The 20,050-nt window shown below is 39.1% G+C and overlaps 1 protein-coding gene across 1 annotated transcript in view; it reads right to left on the minus strand.

Annotated features, from left to right (window-relative positions):
- Nucleotides 1-6,983: 6,983 nt before the first annotated feature.
- htr7c (5-hydroxytryptamine (serotonin) receptor 7c) overlaps nucleotides 6,984-20,050 on the minus strand; it is a gene marked incomplete at both ends in the record, with an annotated part of 29,084 nt that continues 16,017 nt past the window's right edge. Inside the window, one exon of the mRNA XM_079250640.1 lies at nucleotides 6,984-7,722. Coding sequence (XP_079106766.1) covers nucleotides 6,984-7,722 — 739 coding nt within the window. The remainder of the gene's footprint in view (nucleotides 7,723-20,050) is intronic.

Genomic DNA, 20,050 nt, shown 5'->3' on the forward strand with positions numbered 1-20,050 from the left:
GTGAGGCAGAGTACACCCCTGACAAGCCGCCATCCACAGTCATCACCGGGGTCAACCTAACATACATGCTTTTGGACTATGGAAGGAAGTGAATCCACACAGGGAGAACACGCAAGCTCAACACAGAAATGCCACAACCGATGTTCAGTCCTAGAGCCATCTGGATGGGAAGTGACACCACACAAAGAAAACCTTTATTTTAATTGCAAGCTTTTATTTTGGAGAACTGCCTTATTGTTTATACAGCCTCCAATCCCGTACCTTTGCTGCACTTACCTGCACTTTTATAGAATATATCTTTACTTTCTTGTGTAGGTAGTTTCTTTTCCGCTACTCGTTTAATTAGCGACTACCTCCCAGGTAGCTTGCAAAATATTTCAACATAAAGCTGTAGCATCACATTGTGTCCTGCAGGCTTTTCTGGACACCACTTTTCTATTAACCACAACTTTCTGGCAAAATCAAAGGTGTTTACTGTGTTTGGCCTCATATATCAGTCCCACACAGCAGGACTAAGAATTAGCCAGACAGGAAGAAAAAAATACCAATCTTATCCCCTTTTTTATCTAAGTTTTTGCTGTTTCAGAGCCTCAGTGTGAGACGGTCTTTATTCTCACCCGCTGCTCGCTAATTAGGTCATTTTTCGGTCAGGGTCAGAAAAACACTGAATGGAAAAGTTACCATTTCAAGTTCTCAATTAAAGCACAAGCATAATGACAAGGTAGAAAATTATTCCAAATATCAAATGCATCAACCTGTGGCTGATAATCGGGAAAGCAAGTTTACATGTTTGGATTAGATCCTTCTGGATGTCTCTGCAGGGCTGTGAATTACATGTGTGCCAGTACAGATGACTTTTTCCCCAGGTGTGATGTTATCTTGCAAGGCTTTTGGACTGTTCAAGCTGGATCTTGCAAGAAAAACTCTGCTTCATCAGATATTTCAGGCCATCCAAGTAGGAAACGCTTTATCACCTCGTAGATACAACCAGGGAGCTGAGTGACGAGGTGACACGCCTGAAAATGGATAGCTTTCTACCTACACACTGCACGCACATGCTTGCAAATTTATAAAGTGAGACATCACATTCATAGTCACAAAAGCATCAGACAGCCGCTTGGTCAGCAGCATGGTGAAGATGTGAGAAAAAAAAAAACAAAGCTGCGAGTCAACACCCCTATAACTAATAACTCAAGTAAGATAGATCATACAAGACTAAGGCGCCTCTGAAGTGCACACGGTGGGTGCCTGCAAACGCTGCTGTTCAGATGCTAGAAACCCTAAAAAGCATGTGTGTTTCTTGCAGCGGTATGACAGAAAATAATCATCAAACACTGCCTCCAGAAAATAAAAGAGGGGAAGGAAACTAGTTTGGCTGTCACTTTGACACCATGCAGATAAGTTCTTTGCGTGTTCGCTCGCTTCAGGCCCATCACTGCAGGAAGTGTGGCACACACTAACAGGAGACTGGTGGGCTCTGATTGGCTGTTGGTGGCGGACGTGGGAGGAAGTTGATATTTCAGGACACCCAACATAAATTGGATTATCATATAATTGACATGTTTACTGGTGTATTTATAGATCCCGTTTGGTTAGAAAGTGGGGAACATGGTTACATCTACAGTCAAATTACATTTGAAGATGTAACTACTGGCTAGGCATGCCCACACTGCCTCACAAATCAAATTCGCATCGCAGCGTGCTTCAGATTAATTAAGGGTGATTGATAAGGCATTGCAAATCCCAGCAATGGCTAAATGAATTATGTCAAACGGATTGCTGCAAAATGTATTACTATGCTGTGCCCAAGTATAAGTGCTAATGTCACACAGCAAAAGTGTAATATTGCAAGTATTAGATCTAAAATGTATCCACATTGAAAAGGTAATCCGTAGAACTGAGGTAAATAAACAACAATGGTAAATAAACATTAAATTAGGAAAATGCCCCATTTATACATATATATAATGATACATTGATAGATTTAGTTTAATTTTTTTTCTTAAATTGAATCGAGAATTTACAGTTTTTCAGGCAATCAGGCCTTTTTATTTTTGGGGTGGGGGGGGTTGTTAGATTTTTGTTTTTTTGTTTAAACTTCTTTTTTGCTGAAGTTTGTTAAGGTGAAGCTGACTTTGAAGTAATTTGTATAGATCTGAGACATAGTAGTCTTTCATTATGGATCAATCTTCTGATCATTTCTGACAGGACCAGGGGGTCTGCTTCCTCAGACATGAATACCAATGATTGATTGATAAAATAACACAGTTTGGCAGCCAGTAGTGTAAGAGGTTTCCCTTTGGTTGTTTCACATTTAAATAGGTGGCGTGACCTTTCAGTGGAAGTTTTCAGGTCGTCCAGCACGTTCACTTTATGTAAAGATGACAGACAGTAGACACACGCAGGATACAATCTACAATATAATTTTCTGAAACACTTTGCTGCATATATTTCCTTGGTTTTGTTCATTTAATTAAGACACACACACACACACGGCTTTTACTTTCAACTTAAATTACTTGAGACTTTATCGCTATGTGTGGTGCACATGTTTACACTCTCCAGCTCCTTTTCACAGTTATGACCAATCAATAAAGCAGATTTTGAGAAATAGCTTTTGGTATTTCACTAGGGAAAAAAAAGCAACTAATGAAGATGGTTAAAAAGCAAATCTCCCTCTAAGCCTTCTCCTCATTGTGTTTGGGATGCAAGAGAAGCACTGGGAGAGAATAAAATTACGTTTCTTAGATCTAGTTCCCCGTGCCTTTCCAAAACATTCCCACTTAATTACTGAGGCAGATTAAAAATAGCAAAGCTGGAGTGTCTATTCCCCCATCAACCCACACATCCTGTCAAGAGTTGGCAAGTGAGCCTTTGGCAACGATTGTGAAAGACTCATCTGCTACTATTTTCCTCCCTTTGATGAACCTATCTACCACTCCACATGTAAACATTTTACCCTCTTCTTCTGCTCACTGATAGTGGTGACACATATCAGGCACCTCCAAACGAAGCGAGTCACACTGACTGAGAGAGCCGGCTTTCCTTCCAGACACAGTGGTGCTCATTCTCCAAGAGTAACGCCTGCTGACAAGGCTGCCAGGAGACCCGGCATGTTTGTAGCCATGCATACCCTGCACTAGTGTTGCCACTGCTCCCAGTGCTAAAACAAGATGTCAACAAGTTAGTTTAGCCTCCGCTGCACTGGAAACGATTTTACATGGCCATGAAGCTGTATTTATTGATTATTTGGGCAAGGGACTCTCACATAGGTTTTTTGTTGTTGTTGCTAAATTAGTGCTTAGTTGCATGATGTAATTTGGATATGCTTTACTTGGGAACTTTCCCACCAAATCATTTGGCAGACGGCAATATCGAAGCACTTGCCAAGGATACTACCAACAAAGATCTTTGTATCATGACGATGCAAATATTTCTAATAGCTTTTAACCATTAAAGGATTGTGTAAAATATAGGAGTGAACTGCTAAAAACCTTCAAAAGTGTAAATACCCACTTGTTCCATGATGTAAAGCATAAAATCCACATTTCTGCAATAAGCTTGTTTTCTATTGATATTCCACATTTTGTCTATTTAAACACATCTGTTGCTGGTTAAAAATTATCATTACTTTTTGTCTCATTATTCCAGGCCTTGTGCATGGAGTAACCTTTGGTGGTCAAAGAGAGTGTAAATGATGCTTGTCATGCCTTTTATTTGTACATAGTCTGACTGATTGGTGAAGACCAAACTCTTCAGAGAGGATTTCATGAAAATTTGAAGGTCGAAAGACATCAAAATATCTTTAATTCAGGCTGGTTTTGTAATGTTACAGTTTATAAACTCATTATATACTTTAAACTTGATTGTTATGTAAGTCTTTAAACAAATAGACCTGCAATGTTATCCAGCTGATTGAAAATGTTTTAATAAACCCCTCAGATTATTTCTTAATAGATGTTTTGCAAACTTTTGCACAGATTTCTGAACATGTACCTTTAGTACTTCTTTTGGGGTAGGTGTGTGTACCTAGTTACTACAAATGTTTTAGCAGAGAATAACTGTTCCAGTTTTAGCTTTGGTATTTGCATGTTTGTATGTTATCATGTTTGTTCAATTTAGTTCCACTTTGTTATGTCACACATTGACTCTTTTATATGTTACATCTTCCAGCATTTCATTGTTCCAGCAAAGGGCTGTCTTAGATTTTACAAATATATTATCGGTGTAAAATGATGCATTTGCTGGTTTTTTAACAACAATAATTCCAAGAATATGGATGTTCAGCCAAATTCTAATTAATATTTTGAATTGACAATAGATGAACTATACTTGGTGGATTAAAAGATACATTTTTTAGTTTTGTTTTGTTTGTTTTTTTCATAATTAGATATTAGATATTTGTAATTTTGTTTAAACTTCAGATACAGCTTAGTCATGTAGTACTTAATAATCTACACCCCTTTACATTAGTCTTACACTTATTAGAAGTGATCCTTACTTTAATCTGCATACTGAGACAGCTACACACCTAAATCGCAGCAATTCTAACCAAAACTGTAACTGTACAACATAGCCTCTACATTATGTAAACAATGATACATACTTACAATCTTGCACAGAGAGAGTTTTGTCTCAAATTGGAAGTCATAGATTTACTAATGCTGGTGCATTGTCATCAGCCATGACAACATATGCATATCCATATAAAGAGAATGGTGGACCCTCTCCCTTCTGCTGCAACACGGCTGAGATCTACTAAATTCACTTCATAATATTCTGATTGTTGTCCGAGTGACGCTTACACGTAACAAGCTTAAGAATGCAATGTGAAATATAAAAGTGTAACTTTAAGCCCACTACTACTGAGTAGACATTTATACTCCCTTTGGCCTGTTTAATGGGGCTTATATGACATGAAAAAAAACATCAACTTTGTATAATCATTGGTGAATATTCTAAATATGATATGAATTCTGATTCATATACAAATGGATGGTAATCTCAGGTGTATTGATAAAGGCTTCTGCTTCTGTATCTGTGCACGCTGGTTGAGCGTGTCTCTAAAGGAATGCAGCCCTCATTAATATTGTCCTGTTTTAAGTGTAATTCCCAAATTGTAATTGCACTTGTTTGTTCAATGATATTGTGAACACCTATACTTAATTACATGTTAAGCATTAAGAAGTAAACTATCTCATAGCATGATGTTCTGGGTTGGCAGAAGATAGTTGCAATTTCCCCCTGGGATTTTTCATTTCTTTCCTCCTGGCCTCCCCAGTTTTTAAGTCAACAGCTGACATTGTCCCTGACAACAAGACAACCCACATCACACATCAGCTTCTACCTCACCTTGGTTACTCAGGACAATTTCAGTCCTGACTGCAAGCAGACAGCTGTCACCCAGACTCTAAATAATATATCTTGCAGCAAGCAAAGAGAGTGAAGGCATTCTTTTTGGGTCACTCTCCTCTAACACGTCTTCAGAGCCTTTAAAAGTAGCACAACACCCCCGAACGCTAAATGTTTGACTCATAGACAGGGAGCGATTCTTACCTAAAGAATGGCATTCGGTTTGTGTGGAAGTGGGTTCATGTGAGGTTACTAATTTAAGCCACAGCAACGTTTTAAGTGTTTATTTATAATACAAAGTGGTGAAATACTTTGCTACTTCCTCAAATTGTTTTCTCAAGGTAATAACAAAGTGGTCACACAGAGTACTCACGCAGTTGTAGACACATCATTTCAACACAATTAAAAAATAGCGGTAATTATAAAATGAAACAGCAATTTATCTGTATGAATGAAATGTACAGTGTTCTCAAAAAGTTGAGGTAGAAAAAAGCACACACTGCTCAACAGATGACATTTGACATGAGTTTGTACAGGCCATTGAGCTCAAATGGGAGTGTAGTCAGGAGGGAAGCGACCACATCCTGATTCAAAAGGGGAGACAGAAACACTGTTGACAACCAGTGAAGAAGAAAAGTGCCAAAGACGGATAATTCTTCTGGTGAAAAGGTCAGGAGCCAGCTGTGAAATGAAACTGATCAAGGCAAAATGACAATAGTATATTCCACAATACTTTGGTTTCTGACACCAACAGCAATAAGTTCATTTTGGATTCACGCGTGCGACACAGTATTGGAGTAAATCCTCGAAAACACCTCTTCCACGCTGGCATTCACTAATCCAATCCTCTTGATTTATGTGTACAGTGGCATGTAAGACAAATGTTTCATGCAGACACTAAACAGACCACTTTCAGTTTCTTATACAACAACAGACACTGAGATTGTAAGAAATGAAAAGGTTCCCACCGCGTTGCATTTTAACACCCCTTTATCTTCTACTGGTTATCTGCAGCTTTATGAAACATTATGGAGCTCCTATGGAATTTAATTAGTGGTCCAAACTGAGTGCTTTCACATGAGATGAAGCAATATAAATTATATTAGCAGTTATCTCGGCACATCATGCCTTGAAGTTTTCAGCTCCTGATCTAAAATGTTCTTGAATGTTCTCATGTGGAAATAAAGATGCTTAAAAGTCACTGTGCCTGAAAACAAAGGTTTTCTCAATAAGACATCAATTTTCTTAATATACATCAATCTGTTGGTTTGTTCTCTTTAAAAGCACAGGGGTTTGTTTGTGTTTACATGTCATTTTCTGTGTCAGTGCAGTATCAAACCATAAATGTAGAGCCAGTCTGTAATTGTGGTATATGCACAAAAGCAGTGTCCACTTGAATGGCCCATCAAGAACACCCTATGATTATCTTTCTAATAATAGAATGACTGTGAGTCACCCACAAACTTAAGAAATGGTCTTCTCTATGTCTTTGCAAAGGTCCTTGAGAGGCACCAACAGTCTGTCAGTCTGTGTCTTATCTACAGGCCTGCTGTGTACACTCTGCCTTCTAGGGACTATTGTACAAGCTCAGGTTCACTGTGCACTGCAATACATACTTAAACACCAAGATTTTACACTTTGAGGGCCTCGTGTACCCCAACAGCAGACAGCCGGCGGTTGATGTTGCGGTATCGGCAGCGGAGGAGGTCACGGTAAGTGGAGCGCAGGTCTCGGTTGAAGAAGGCGTAGATGAAGGGGTTCATCAGGGAGTTGGCATAGCCCAACCAGAGCAGCGTGCGCTCCAGCCAGATTGGGACACAGCTACACTCGACTCCACAAACAAAGGGCCTGGCAGTGGACAGGATGAAGAACGGCAGCCAGCACACAGCGAAAACCCCCACAATCACCCCCAGTGTCGTCGCTGCTTTTTGCTCCCGTTTGAAGATGGAGATGTTTTTACGCTCACGGCTCAATAGTCGGGACAAGGCAGCACATTCCTCTGCCACACCGGGCGGCTTCAGGCCCTGCATGCGCATTGCCTCATTAGCCACCGTTTCGAGACGATCGCGGCGTGACAGGTCAGTGAAGCGATGCTTGGCGCCACTCTTGCGGGCTGCCTTAAAAATCTTGTAGTACATGACAAGCATTACCAGCATAGGGATGTAAAAGGCTACGGCTGTAGAGTAGATGGTGTAGCCAAAATCTTGGCTAATGAGGCACACGCCGGCCGTGTTGATGTTTTTGGCCCAGCCACAGAAAGGTGGCAGGGTTATGGATGCTGAAACCAGCCACACTCCCACAATCATTTTGGCCATCAGCTGACCGTTCTGCCGTGCTGGGTAGGTGAGAGGCCGTGTGATCCCCAGATACCTGCATGAAAAGGAAGCAGAAAAAGTAGCAGTGTTAAGTTCCAGGCAGCTTTTCAACAAGAGAATAAAAGCATTTAAAGCTTCTTTGACATCTTCTATAAAACTCTAAAAGAAAGTTTCATCGTAAAAACTTGTATTACCTGCTTATCACTTAAAATGCAGCCGCACACTTTTAACCTTACAGTGTTGCAGTATCAAATATAGTCCATGTATTTCTAAGACGGATATCAGTGCGAGAAGTCAAGGGTTTTGTCATTGCCTAGAGGGTTATTGCTGCTTTTCTCTGGCTCCTCAAGCTGTAAAGGTGGAGAAAGAGCTATCAATCAAAGAAGCATCTCAGCAGTTTCAAATAGCAGCTGGAGGTGTCAGAGAAAAAGGGAAAAAAAAAGGTGTTAAAAGCTTGGATTTGTTCAGAACGGGAGAAATATTAACTATTTTTGTAACATAGATAGATCTGAATGTACTTCTCGCTTGGCTGTATGGTAGTTTTTATCAGCACCAAATGTGTTATTGATGTCTCAAAGCCCTTTTTCTGGTTTCCACTCCTGCGTTAATCTACAGATAAAAAGCTTTAGCAAGCAGCGGCCAATTCGCCTTGTCATCCGGCGGCGATGCTATCAGTAGTGAGGAAATCAAACTCAGTTCAGTCTGTCTGTGAGGGATTCTCCACCATCTGTACACTTTTGGTTGCTGAATTTGCACGAATCTGATCTGGCTTTAAAATGATTTTTTTCTCTTTATGTAGTGTTTCAAGAAATGTTTTTGTCCGTTTCTAATCTGATTTTAAATCTAGATTAAAGACAGCAACTTGTTATCCAACAACAAAGACTTACTTCCATATTCGATTTAATCTTTAATAAAAGTATTTTCTCTTATTAATTAAATTAAATCAAATCAAAGTTTATTTGTATAGCGCCTTTCATACAAGAAGCAGCCCAAAGTGCTTTACATACATTAAAACAACAAGTAAAACAAATAGACACATCATAATTCACACACACGCACACACTGACACACCCTCAATCTCATGTTGCCTGATAAAGCTTCTAAAATAGTCTTCTGTCTCTTTAACCAACAATAATAATATTAATAGTAAAAGAATAAACATAAAATAGATAACATCTGGTTTGGCAAACTGTGATTAATGTTATTAACTTGCAACTTATGGTACAAGTGGTGATCTTCGTCTATCAATCTCTTGGAATAAACAACAGGGTCACAATGTATTGCCGCTTAAAGAAACTAAATTAAAATACACTCATCGTAGCTTCCCCACACAAACCAGACATTTTAGTAAGCTTTAAAAATCTGCACAGAGACGTTTTTCATGTCTCTTGATGCATATGACCTGCTCGTATCAATTATCAGAGTTCATCAGTGTTACCATGACAACAAGTCATCGATCGTCTATTATGAATTAAACTGAACATGTGGGGTTGTTGTTAGAAATGCAGATGAGACAGAAGGGAGAATAAAACTGTTGCAGTTTATTTTGTTATTATCTTTTATTATTTATTTTGTTGCCATTTTATTGAATTTCCCTTTGGGGATTAAAAGCATTTTTCATTTAATTTCATTTAATTTCATTTACGTTTGAGTGCATGTAAGCGGCATCAAAACCATGACAGATATTCCCATTTAATCTTAGGTGCCACACATCATTGTTGTTTACCACCTACAGATACTTTGACTGATCTTAGCTGTGCCAAATGCAATATTTCCAGTCCTCCCATATCTCTAACCACTGCTCGGACCAGTTTATAGCCTTCACTTAAAATACACTTAGGCTACATGGGGATGATACTAAACACAGTCAGATGAGCAATGTCAAATAGATACATGAGTGATCAGGAGATGAGCGCACTCCAAGCCTTGGGAATTCTTAGGAATGCATAATGGATACCAAGTAATGCAACAATCCTCTCTGACGGCATTATTCAGTAATGAAGAAGCTGTATGTGAGACTTGTTTTCAGGATGTCTTTGTGTCAGGAGTTATGGAGGGCAATTCTCAACTACCATGACTCATCGTCAACATTTAGAAGGCAGAGCCGCGTCTAGACACATTTTCAGGGAATTTTATTAAGAGAATGACGATGTTATGTCCCGTGATGACTCAGCAATCACAATCATATAATCAGCAACAATACAATAAAGCAGGTAAGATCATCTTCAGGCTTTTTTTCCATTTGTCTGCAATTCAGTGTGTTTAATTAGTGCAAATGAAAATGAAGAGTACAGAGTTGCAGGATACTGAAGAAACTGCATCCTACAATAAGAACCATAAGGGGCAGAAATCTACCTGAAACACATCATCCTGCTAAAAACCAGAGGTATCAGCTGCGTAGAAGAGCAACACACAAATAGGGGGGGGTTCAGAGAGGTTTTTTCAGATCTCTAGAGGACATATCCACAGCCACAGAAGCCCTCGGGGATTACCCGGTTACTGAAGAAGAAAGAGGAAAAAAAAAAGATGCCCAAGCTAATGGAGGATTTCATTACTTCCACCAGGCTACCAGCCGGAGCACAGAGAAGTGAACTATTTTCTGCACTGAGAGACGTTAAGCGGCCCGGTCTGGAAACAGTCATCAGTCCTCTCCAGGACCGCTCCACAAACCTTTTACATCTGAGAGGGGATACATCATGAAATATTTACTAGTCAGCAGTCGGTTTGCGGGGCAAAGTGATAAATTTAGACATAGTTCAATTAAAAAAAAAAAAAGAGTAAAATAGTAACAGGTTGGAGGAGCAGTCTGTCAGATTACATTTTTCCTCTCAGAAATGTTCCTCAGGAGATTCCCTGCATCTACTTTCCTGTGTTACTGCACCGCATGGCAAATCAAAGTAAGTCTATGGGAAAGTCAAGTGTTGTCCACCTAAGGGAGAATTTTCTTTCAATGTGAGTGGAGGGTTAAACAGAGATGTAAATGTCACCTGAAATTAAACCGTCTTTTGTTGAAGAGCTGGCTCTGAGAAAACCTAAAAGTGCAGCTTGGCTGCTTTTTATCCAGTAGTCAGCTGTGGTATCCGCTGCTTTCATGCTTGGTTTGGTTTATATAAAGTGACAGAGAGTGCTGAAAACAGGGAAAATCTGAACACACAGAATTCACGGCTCGCTCCATGATAAGATGTCTGCAAAATACATGAAAGAAGGGCTTTGTTCCTTGATGATTTAGCAATATAAGAATCTAATCAAAAGCTTTATGAGGTAGAAAAACATTTTGTTAGGTTGCCCTTTAGGCAGAAATGAAAAGCAAACAAAAAGAAGAGAGTGCAACTGTGTTTATTTCATCAACTGCATGCATTTATTTTGAGCTGCACTGAATGCACAAACTCTATCCTATGAGAGCGCTAGGATTGCTCCGACATCAGACAACATCCTCAGCCCTAAAGGAGCTCTTCATCTCTCCTATTCTATTTGAGGAACCACCACATGACACAAACTGAGCTGTTTTTCTCGCAGGGCACAGCACACACCATGAGCTGAGCTGTAATTTCCTTCTAAACAAGGTAGCAAAGGAGCAATCCCATATGTTACGTGCTTTACACAAAACTCAAACTTATTCTTTGTAGTTCAAAGAGGCCACAAGATTCAAGTCGGAATATATCATTTTCCCCGATTTCTGCTCAGGAAGATAGCAGTGATGGTCTTTTTTTCTGTTTTGTGTGTGTGTGTGTGTGTGTGTGTGTGTCATGAAGACTTTGAAATAAACCAAAGCTGCCATTCCTCAACACTTTTCTTGCCTTATATTTGTATTTCACCCTATACCATAGTCTATCGCACAACTGTTGCTTCGTATTGTATCCAACTTCTCAACAAAATTGTTGTGGTAATTGCAACGTGAGTAGAAAACAACTGTACAGATTGCATCATTATTGAGGAAAATATGGTTCATTAAATGGCTAAAAAGAGCCTGTAGATGTCTGCAAAACTTTGTCAACGACAAAAAGTTACTTTAAACATCTAACTAAGACATGTAAGTAATTTTATGATTGTATTTTAGGAAAAAGAATAACAAAAAACAACACAAATGCTGTTCAATCCTGTCTTTTTTTTCTCAGATTACAACAAATCTAAGATATAAAGATTTTCATATATATACCAGAATATGCGTAAAAAGTTTGAGTAGGATAAAGAACATAGTCGTTGGTAGTAACAAAGGTTGGTGAATGAGGCTCATATTTCCACAAGTCTTGTGGTTTGTTCACATCCAACGTTGCAAGCCTAAACTGTGCTGACATGATCTTTTTAGAGAGAAGAGGTTTATTTATCTATTTATTTCTTTTCCAGGCAACCTCACCAAACAACAAATACTTATCTGGCCCTTTTTAAATTGCCCTGCCATTTCTGGAGCTGTCATGCAGTTATATGTCGGAGCTTTGGGGGGTTTTTTTTCTGTTTTGTTCTAAAAAGAAACATACAACATGAATATTTTTAAAAAGAGGAAGTTCTGCCATGAACTTTAACATTTATCATCAGGTCTATGACATCTGATATGCAGCTCTTTAAATTCTTTTCAGTCTCTGTCAGCATTGCATCTTGAATGTTTTACATTTGTGAATAGTGTTAGTTATTGGACCCCAAATAGTTTGAAAACGGTCTCAGAACTTTTCCCAGACTTATGAGTATTAATGGTTCCTCTAAGACCACTACTGGTGCATTTCCTCCATGGTGATGTGTTTGCATATTTCTCAATCCTCCAGACCAACAAACTGGCAAACAGCAGTTTTTAAAGAGGCAGCTACACTTCCTGTGACTTCTGAAGTGTCTGAAATCTATATGATGAAAAGCTCCTGACCGAGACGCTGGACTCCAAACTGACCTCTGTGATTTCATGCTTGTGTGTGTGTGTGTGTGTGTGTGTGTGTGTGTGTGTGTGTGTGTGTGTGTGTGTGTGTGTGTGTGTGTGTGTGTGTGTTTATAGAGATAATAGAGAAGAACAGGTCAATATGGTTTGTAAATTAAAACATTTTCACATGCCAAAAGCATTATATAAATACAGTCAGCTATTATATAAATACAGTAAATTATTATATAAATACAGCCCTTTATAATATAAATACAGCCCATTTTTATCCCTTAGCTTGATTCAAAACAACTGGCCAGCTGTGTGTTCCCAAAATAGCTGTGGTTTTCATTTCCCTACAGATGGCATCCCTGACCACCCCTGTTATGCTTTCCTTCATACTGCTAATTTTGTTACACTAAAGCTTTTTTTTTAAAGGTCAGCTATTTACAGAGGCATGTGTACAGTACTTGAATCACACACTCAGCATCACACACCGGTTTTCACCCTTTGTCTTTAAGTCCCACAGGTCTTTATGATGTCTGTTTTACTTCCTGCTAATTATTGGAAAGCAGCGCAGTGGACGTTTTATGGCCTTGGCGCATCTCTCACCAGCTGTCAGTTTAGAAGAGATGGGTGGGGGAGGAGGGGGGGGTTTCTGGCTTTCACTGCAATAAAGATGATGGGCAGGTATTAGTGCAGCAGTGATAAATGAATTTCACTCGCAACAGTCAGCATGTCCATCCCTGTCAGAGATGGCCGTCCTTGGACAACAAAGCAGTAACCCCCCCCCCCTCCAGGGTGTACACAGTGAGGATGAGTAGGTAGAGAATAGGGTGAAGAACAGCTGATAATTACGCTTTATGTTCAAAGACAAGTGGAGGTGATTCCTGCCAGTTTGCAGAGGAGGAAATGTGGCAGTAAAGAAACTTCTCATCCAATCACTTGCGAGGACAGAAGGTTTCATCCTAACTGGCCTTGTGTAATCTCACAGGGGGAAGCTTGGCGTCGCTGTCAGGTGTGACGCCGTTCACATTTAAAAAATATTGCACAATATTAGGCAATCTGCGGCCAGGTGTTTAGTGTCGCCCTGCCTGCATATCCAGCATCATGAAGAATATCTAAACTCTAATTTCATTTGTTTTATCAGGATGTCTTCAACAGTCAGGATGTGTTTAAGTCAACATTGCGTTTGCTCAGCATTAACATGAACTCTTGACCAGCTGTAGTCTGCTTTCGCTGGCTGTCATTTCATGTTGTCTCATGTAAACCGGTGCTGTTGCTGCTGTTTTTTTTCTCTCTCTCTCTCTCTCTATCGCTGTGGCTGCTGTTTGCCATTTCTGGTAAGCAGTCATTGCTTGTATCACGAACAGTAACACACTTCTGACATCTTATCTTTAACGGAGCAATGTCTGACTACACTGTAGAGCGCAGTGTGTGACGTTTAGGGAAAAAAAACAACATGCTATTCCCTCCTGTTCAATTACACCCTAACAATATAATAGCCTTGATCTCTTGAGTGATTTTTGAACTCTTATCTCAGATAATGACAACCTGCAAGCTTCTCTCTGCTCCTCTGCTTCTCGGGCCATGCTTTGAAAAGCACTCCCAGTTACATCTATCTGTGATCCACAGCTTATCGCTCATTCTGTCAGTGCTGACGCCAGTATGCCTTGATTCATTTCTTGGCTAGCTGTTGTGTTCTTGGCCTCAGAAGTTTCTTTTGGTTCAATAACATTATTTTACAGTTTTGGTTTGTGTTTTAAAAGGTATGGTCAAGTTCGTTCATATCTTAATTAATTCAATTAGTGAGCGATCAAATAAAGTGACATGTTTTCTTATACAGCTGGTGTTAAAATATACAGCTGGATTCTTGTGGCAATAAGCCCTTAAAATGTTCAAAATTCACCATAAAACCTTCAAAATGTTGAAAATTCAATTTACTTTGTGAAGTTTTTCAAAATAAACTTGTATTTTTACTGTTTTGTATGATTAATAGAGCATCAATTTAAAAGTATCTAATTCATTTCTTGTCCAAGCAGCCAAGTGAAAAACGCATCTTAAAAGTGGCTTGATCCTTGTGGGATTGCGCACTTAAAATGTTCAAAATTCACCATAAAACCTTCAAAATGTTGAAAATTCAATTTACTTTGTGAAGTTTTTCAAAATAAACTTGTATTTTTACTGTTTCGTATGATTAATAGAGCATCCATTTAAAAGTATTTAATTCATTTATTGTCAGAGCAGCCAAGTGAAAAACACACCCTTTCCAATTTCTGTGGTCAATTTAAGCGACATATTTCCTTTCTTCCTCTCTGCCACTGCTGCTCCTCGGCACTACCCCTCCATCACCCTACCAACCCCTTCCACTGCAGGCTCCACGACACATGTGCTCCAACTTCAAATCTGAGAAAATAAATATGCAAGGAAAGGAAATGGAGCAGATACCAAACTTCAAATTTATTTTTACATTCACCAAGGAGGTTGTGTTTTCATCTGTGTTTATCTGTTTGTTTGTCTGTTTTTTTGTGTTCAAGATAACTCAAAAAGTTATGGACGGATTTTCATAAAATTTTCAGAAGATGTTGGAAATGTGAAAAGGAAAAACAGAATTAATTTTGGTGGCAATCCGGATCACCGTTTGGATCCAGGATTATTTTAAAAGATTCTTTAACATTGTTAGATGGGGCCATTTTCAACATATGTGCACGTAACTCCAACGAAAATGGTCAGAAGAAAATACATGACAAGCTTCTGACAGGTTATAAAATATATTGAAGACTGATCCAGGTAAAGGAATCATTTCAGATACTAAGATCCAGAATATAAAAAAACAACGGGCATTTGAAATTTCCATCATAGAGAACAAATAATTACAATACATCATAGAACTGTGGCGCTGGGCGGAGGTTTGCATTCTCCGAGGGCTTTTCTAGTCTAATCATGATTTTTTAATGAGATCATATACATTTATATGATCTTAGTGACAGGTAGACTAAATGACGTTATGAGGTAACCTTTCAGAGCCTCCACATTACTCTGAGAAAATCCCAATTTTGCACCTTTATATGAGTGGTTGTAACTTGATCATAGCCTCCACCTGGGCTCTCATTTAAATTTTAGCAATTATAATAACTTATCAACCTGAAGTGTGAGCTGAGTCAAAAGTCAATGCTCTCAATTTTTCCAGTCAATCTATGTTCCTACCTCAGCTCTGAGCACGAGCTGTGTGTATGAATGAAGGAAAGAGATTGCATATGCAAACAGCTGAAATGAGTTTCTTCCACACAGTGTTTTGGCTCTCCCTTACAGAGAAGCTGAGAGTCTGTCATCCTGAAGGAGCTCAGTGTGGAGCTGCTGCTCCTCCCATAAAGAAGCCAGATGGGGAAGGTCAGGCATCTGGTTAGGATGCCTCTAGGTAGTTTCCCCCGGCAGGGTGTTTCAGGCTTGTTTCAATAAAATCATGAGCAAATAAAACAGACAAGGAAAAGGCACTCTACACCTCTAGGTCAGTCATCATAGAGTTTTCACCTCCATTTAAAGATTTGCTACGTAACTTTCCATCCTTACGACTCTGCTTCTTTATCTTTATCCTCATTTATAAGTAAAGGCTGAAATAATGACATTAAGAACAAAATCAGGGATGCACAATAAGAGCTGCTGTCATGCTGCGAGGAAAGCGCTCCGTAAACAAAAGCTTTTTGTGTCTCTTGTCTTTTTTGTGATGTAGGGCAGGTTGTGAATAATGCAACTTGAATTTGGGCCAAAATGTTTTTTAGTAGGCAGAGACAGTTATCTTTGTCTCCACTTGTGAGTTAGTGTACCTCTTCACACCTTTTACTCTGAATGGATTTTTTTTTGTACACTAGTTCTGCATCTAAACACTTTCTGCTCCAAGTCAGTTATTAAATGAGCTTCTTTTATGGCCGCATCCATGGCGACTAGATCTGTGATGCAGACGCAAAGCCTCTAAAGGCCTCTTGCTCTTTGAAGAAAATTACATTATCACATTACCGTTTCTGCCACTGCCTATGTTTCAAAAGAAATCTGAACCTTTGGCGATATATGGCAGTGGTTCCCGAACTGGGGGGGCAGAGTTATCACAGGGGGGGGGGGGCGCAGCAAGGCTAAATAAAACTCAGGAGTTTTGTCACTGGCAAATTTGTAAAAGTACTCATAGGAAATGATGATAAATCAACAAGAGAGACTTCAAGTAATAAGAAAAAGAACAAACTATGATGGAGAATATCTCGGCTTGACCAGTATTAGTAATAATCAATGGTTGATGATAATGCAGTCTTTTGCATGTATAAATATTATCTAATATAATGAAGTATGAAGCCAAACAAGTTACACCGTCACTTGGGGACTTTTCATCCTGAACACAAAGAAAAGCCTGCAGGTTGCTTTAGAAATAAACTATCCAACTTTCATATGTAGCAAAGTTGTTTCACTAAAGCAACTTCGTCTCATAGAAAACTCACCTGAAGTAGTTTGCAGAGATTCCTGGTTTAAAATGTTTCACACTGAAGCAGAAGAATGGATTATAGTTACCTACAATACAGCCACTAAAAGTAAAGACGCATTTCTTAGTATGTTTCTTTGGTTCATAAGACGGGAGGGGGGTTGACATTGTTGTCGTCAATGAAAAGGGGGCTCTGCAGAAAAAGTTTGGAAACCATTGATATATGGTATGTGGAGGGCTGTTCAAACACAGAAGAATGCATTAACTGCTGTGTGCAGCAACTCTTTCATATCCCCAAACGTGCAACCTCACTTAATGAGACGTCAAAAATCCTAGACATTCGCTTAAGATTCCCCCTAAAGCTTCTCTCTTTGTCATTTTTGGTTTTGTTTTTCTACTAAGGTCTGCCAGTGAAGGGTGTAAAACTATTTACTAGCAAGTCGATCTTCATGTCTGTTTTCCTGTCATGATGATGAGTGAGAGTGAGGATGAAGAGCCCCTCCATTTTCGTCACCTTCCCTTCGGTTCTGTCACCAAACGCCCGCTGTCTCTCAAAGGACATCGAGAAAAGTGAACAGACTCAGAGGAAGTCTTTAGTACGAACGAAGACTCTTTCTCTGTCTCTTCTCATTTCACTTCTGACCTTTTAGAAAAGAAAAAAAAAAAAACCTTTAGCCGGTTTAGTTACCAAGGATACCACAGCCAGCTCATCTTTTGAGTCCACTCACTTTTGTCCAATCTGGCATCTAGAAAGAAGTGAATATGGCTGAAGTAGCTCTGCAGCCCATTATATGCCATCATTTCATAGCTTGGCAAATAGAAAAGGACTGTGAGGAGGAGCTGGAGCCCACTTGCTGCAGATTAGAAACAAACATGCAGCACAGAGGCAACTGTTGCTTTTGCAGGGTTGCAGGCTGTGCTTTTTTCCATGCCTCCTACCCTCACAGTGACCTTTTATTAGGGGTATGTAAAAATATCAAATGTTTAAAGCCCAGCTGAGAGCAAGAGGATGCTACTGAAGCCCCTGTTATTCAAAACAAACATCCAGACAAAGCAAGGAAACAAAAGTCCACTCAAATTCATGTCGTCAGCATCAAATTCATTCATTCGTTTGTCTATTCATTTATTCATTTTCTTAGCTTCTTAGTTCAATTTAAGTGTCACGGAGAAGCCTGAGATTTCCTAGCAATCAATTAGTGAGAAGCAGAGTACATCTATGACAGGTCGCCATTAAATCATATTTTCCAGTTTATAAAATGTTTTTGAGGAACCAGAAACTAATATGTTTGATACCGTCTCTGCCTTAAAGATTAGGCTTTAAAATGTACTTTTTGAACAAATTTGGTCGCCATGGTTAACTTTAGCCCATCTTAAATTAGACTCCACTGTCTTTACTCTCTGTATTTGACATTAATGTCGTCACTCGCTTGAGTTTATCTATTTTCTGACTAAGTATATATCACTGGCCTAGAGTTATGTTGGATGAGAACCATTCTTTCCTGTCATCTTCACTTTTCACTATCTCTTATATTCATATTCACTATATTCTCTTCCTGATTTAAATTCAGTCTGAGATGCAAAGAGATCGTCAAACAGCATGACACTGGCCTCATATTAATTTTAATTTTAACAAGTTCTGTTCATCATGTTGCAAGGACGGAAACAACACCATTACAGCACACAACTTACAGCAGGCAGGTTGAGCTGGTAGGCTAAAATAAGGCAAACATGTCCCCTCGGGGCAGCAAAAGTGTCTGCAGTTTGGAGATATTTCAAACTGAACGGGGAAGGCATTGCAATGGCCAACTGTAATGAGCGCAAATTAGGCATTTCATGTGGAAGTATAGACATTTAACACTACAATGATACTCCACTGGAAAAACAAACATCCTGTCTAATAATTCACCAGTTTACTGTGACAACTCAGACAAAAACACTGAATCAGGTGACATAAAGCTGAAAAAGAAAAGAAAAAGCTGAGAGAGATTGGAAAAGGAAAGCGAAAAGGCCAAAAAGATGACAGCCAAGATAGCGTTCAATTGATTGCACTGGATGATGAATCGCTGTCTGTCGTTGCAAACATCCGGTTTCGTCAACTTCTGGAGCAACTGGAGCCACGATGTGAGTTGCTTTTTTATCATAACTGCACAGAGCTCTTCTGGTCAAAATAAATATCTATACTACGATCGATTGACATTTCTGTTGTTCATTTTAATAACAGACAAGTTAGTCTCCAATTCTGCGTGAAGCCAGAATGGCTAACCTGAATATGACGCTACCGCTAAGCAGTGGTTTTACTGTAAGTACTTCAGCTTCATTTCTACAATGGTAGAAAGTGGATTTTATCAGATATCATTTTACAGACATTTTGTATATTTTTGTGTAAAAAAAAAAAAAAAAAAAAAAAGGTATTTTTCCTTAAATTGAATTTGTTTGCATCCTTTTGTCTGTAGTGATAACATTTGATTTTTGTTGTCATAAAAGAAGCTACATAACAAGGTATCATGTTGGGAACCGTCATATACATAATTTTAAATTAAAAAACCCTTAAAATTAAACTTGTGTTCTTTTTTCCTATTATTATGGATAAAGACACTACAGAACTTTTGCTATTGCCACACACCCCCTATTAAAAGCTAATTCGGCATCCATCTTGCATCCCACCTGACCTGTTAGCTCTCTTCAGGCAGCAAAAGATAATCTTACAATTGCTCTTGTTTTTTCCCATTCTCTCTTTTAATCTTCCTGCATTTCTTTACTGAATCAGCAACGTTACATGTTCAAAAACAGACAGTTCCTTCTTATACCATGAAGCAAAATTCAACATCACATCGCATCCTGGATGTAAAAGTGGTATCGTGTCGGTTTCTCAGCCTCGGGACGCTGCAGGGTTGCAGTGGCTCTAGAAATGCACATGATTAATGTCACTGTGTCATCTATCAAGTCTGGGGCGCAGAGTTTTAAGGTCAGAAAGTTACGTTATGTGTCTCTTTTGCATTGCAGAAATATCGGATCAGGACTCTGTATCAACAGATACCAAAAACACTAAATAACTCAAAACAGTGTGGTCAGGTGGTC

Source organism: Telmatherina bonti (assembly GCF_933228915.1).
Source record: "Telmatherina bonti genome assembly, chromosome: 13".
NCBI lineage: Eukaryota > Metazoa > Chordata > Actinopteri > Atheriniformes > Telmatherinidae > Telmatherina > Telmatherina bonti.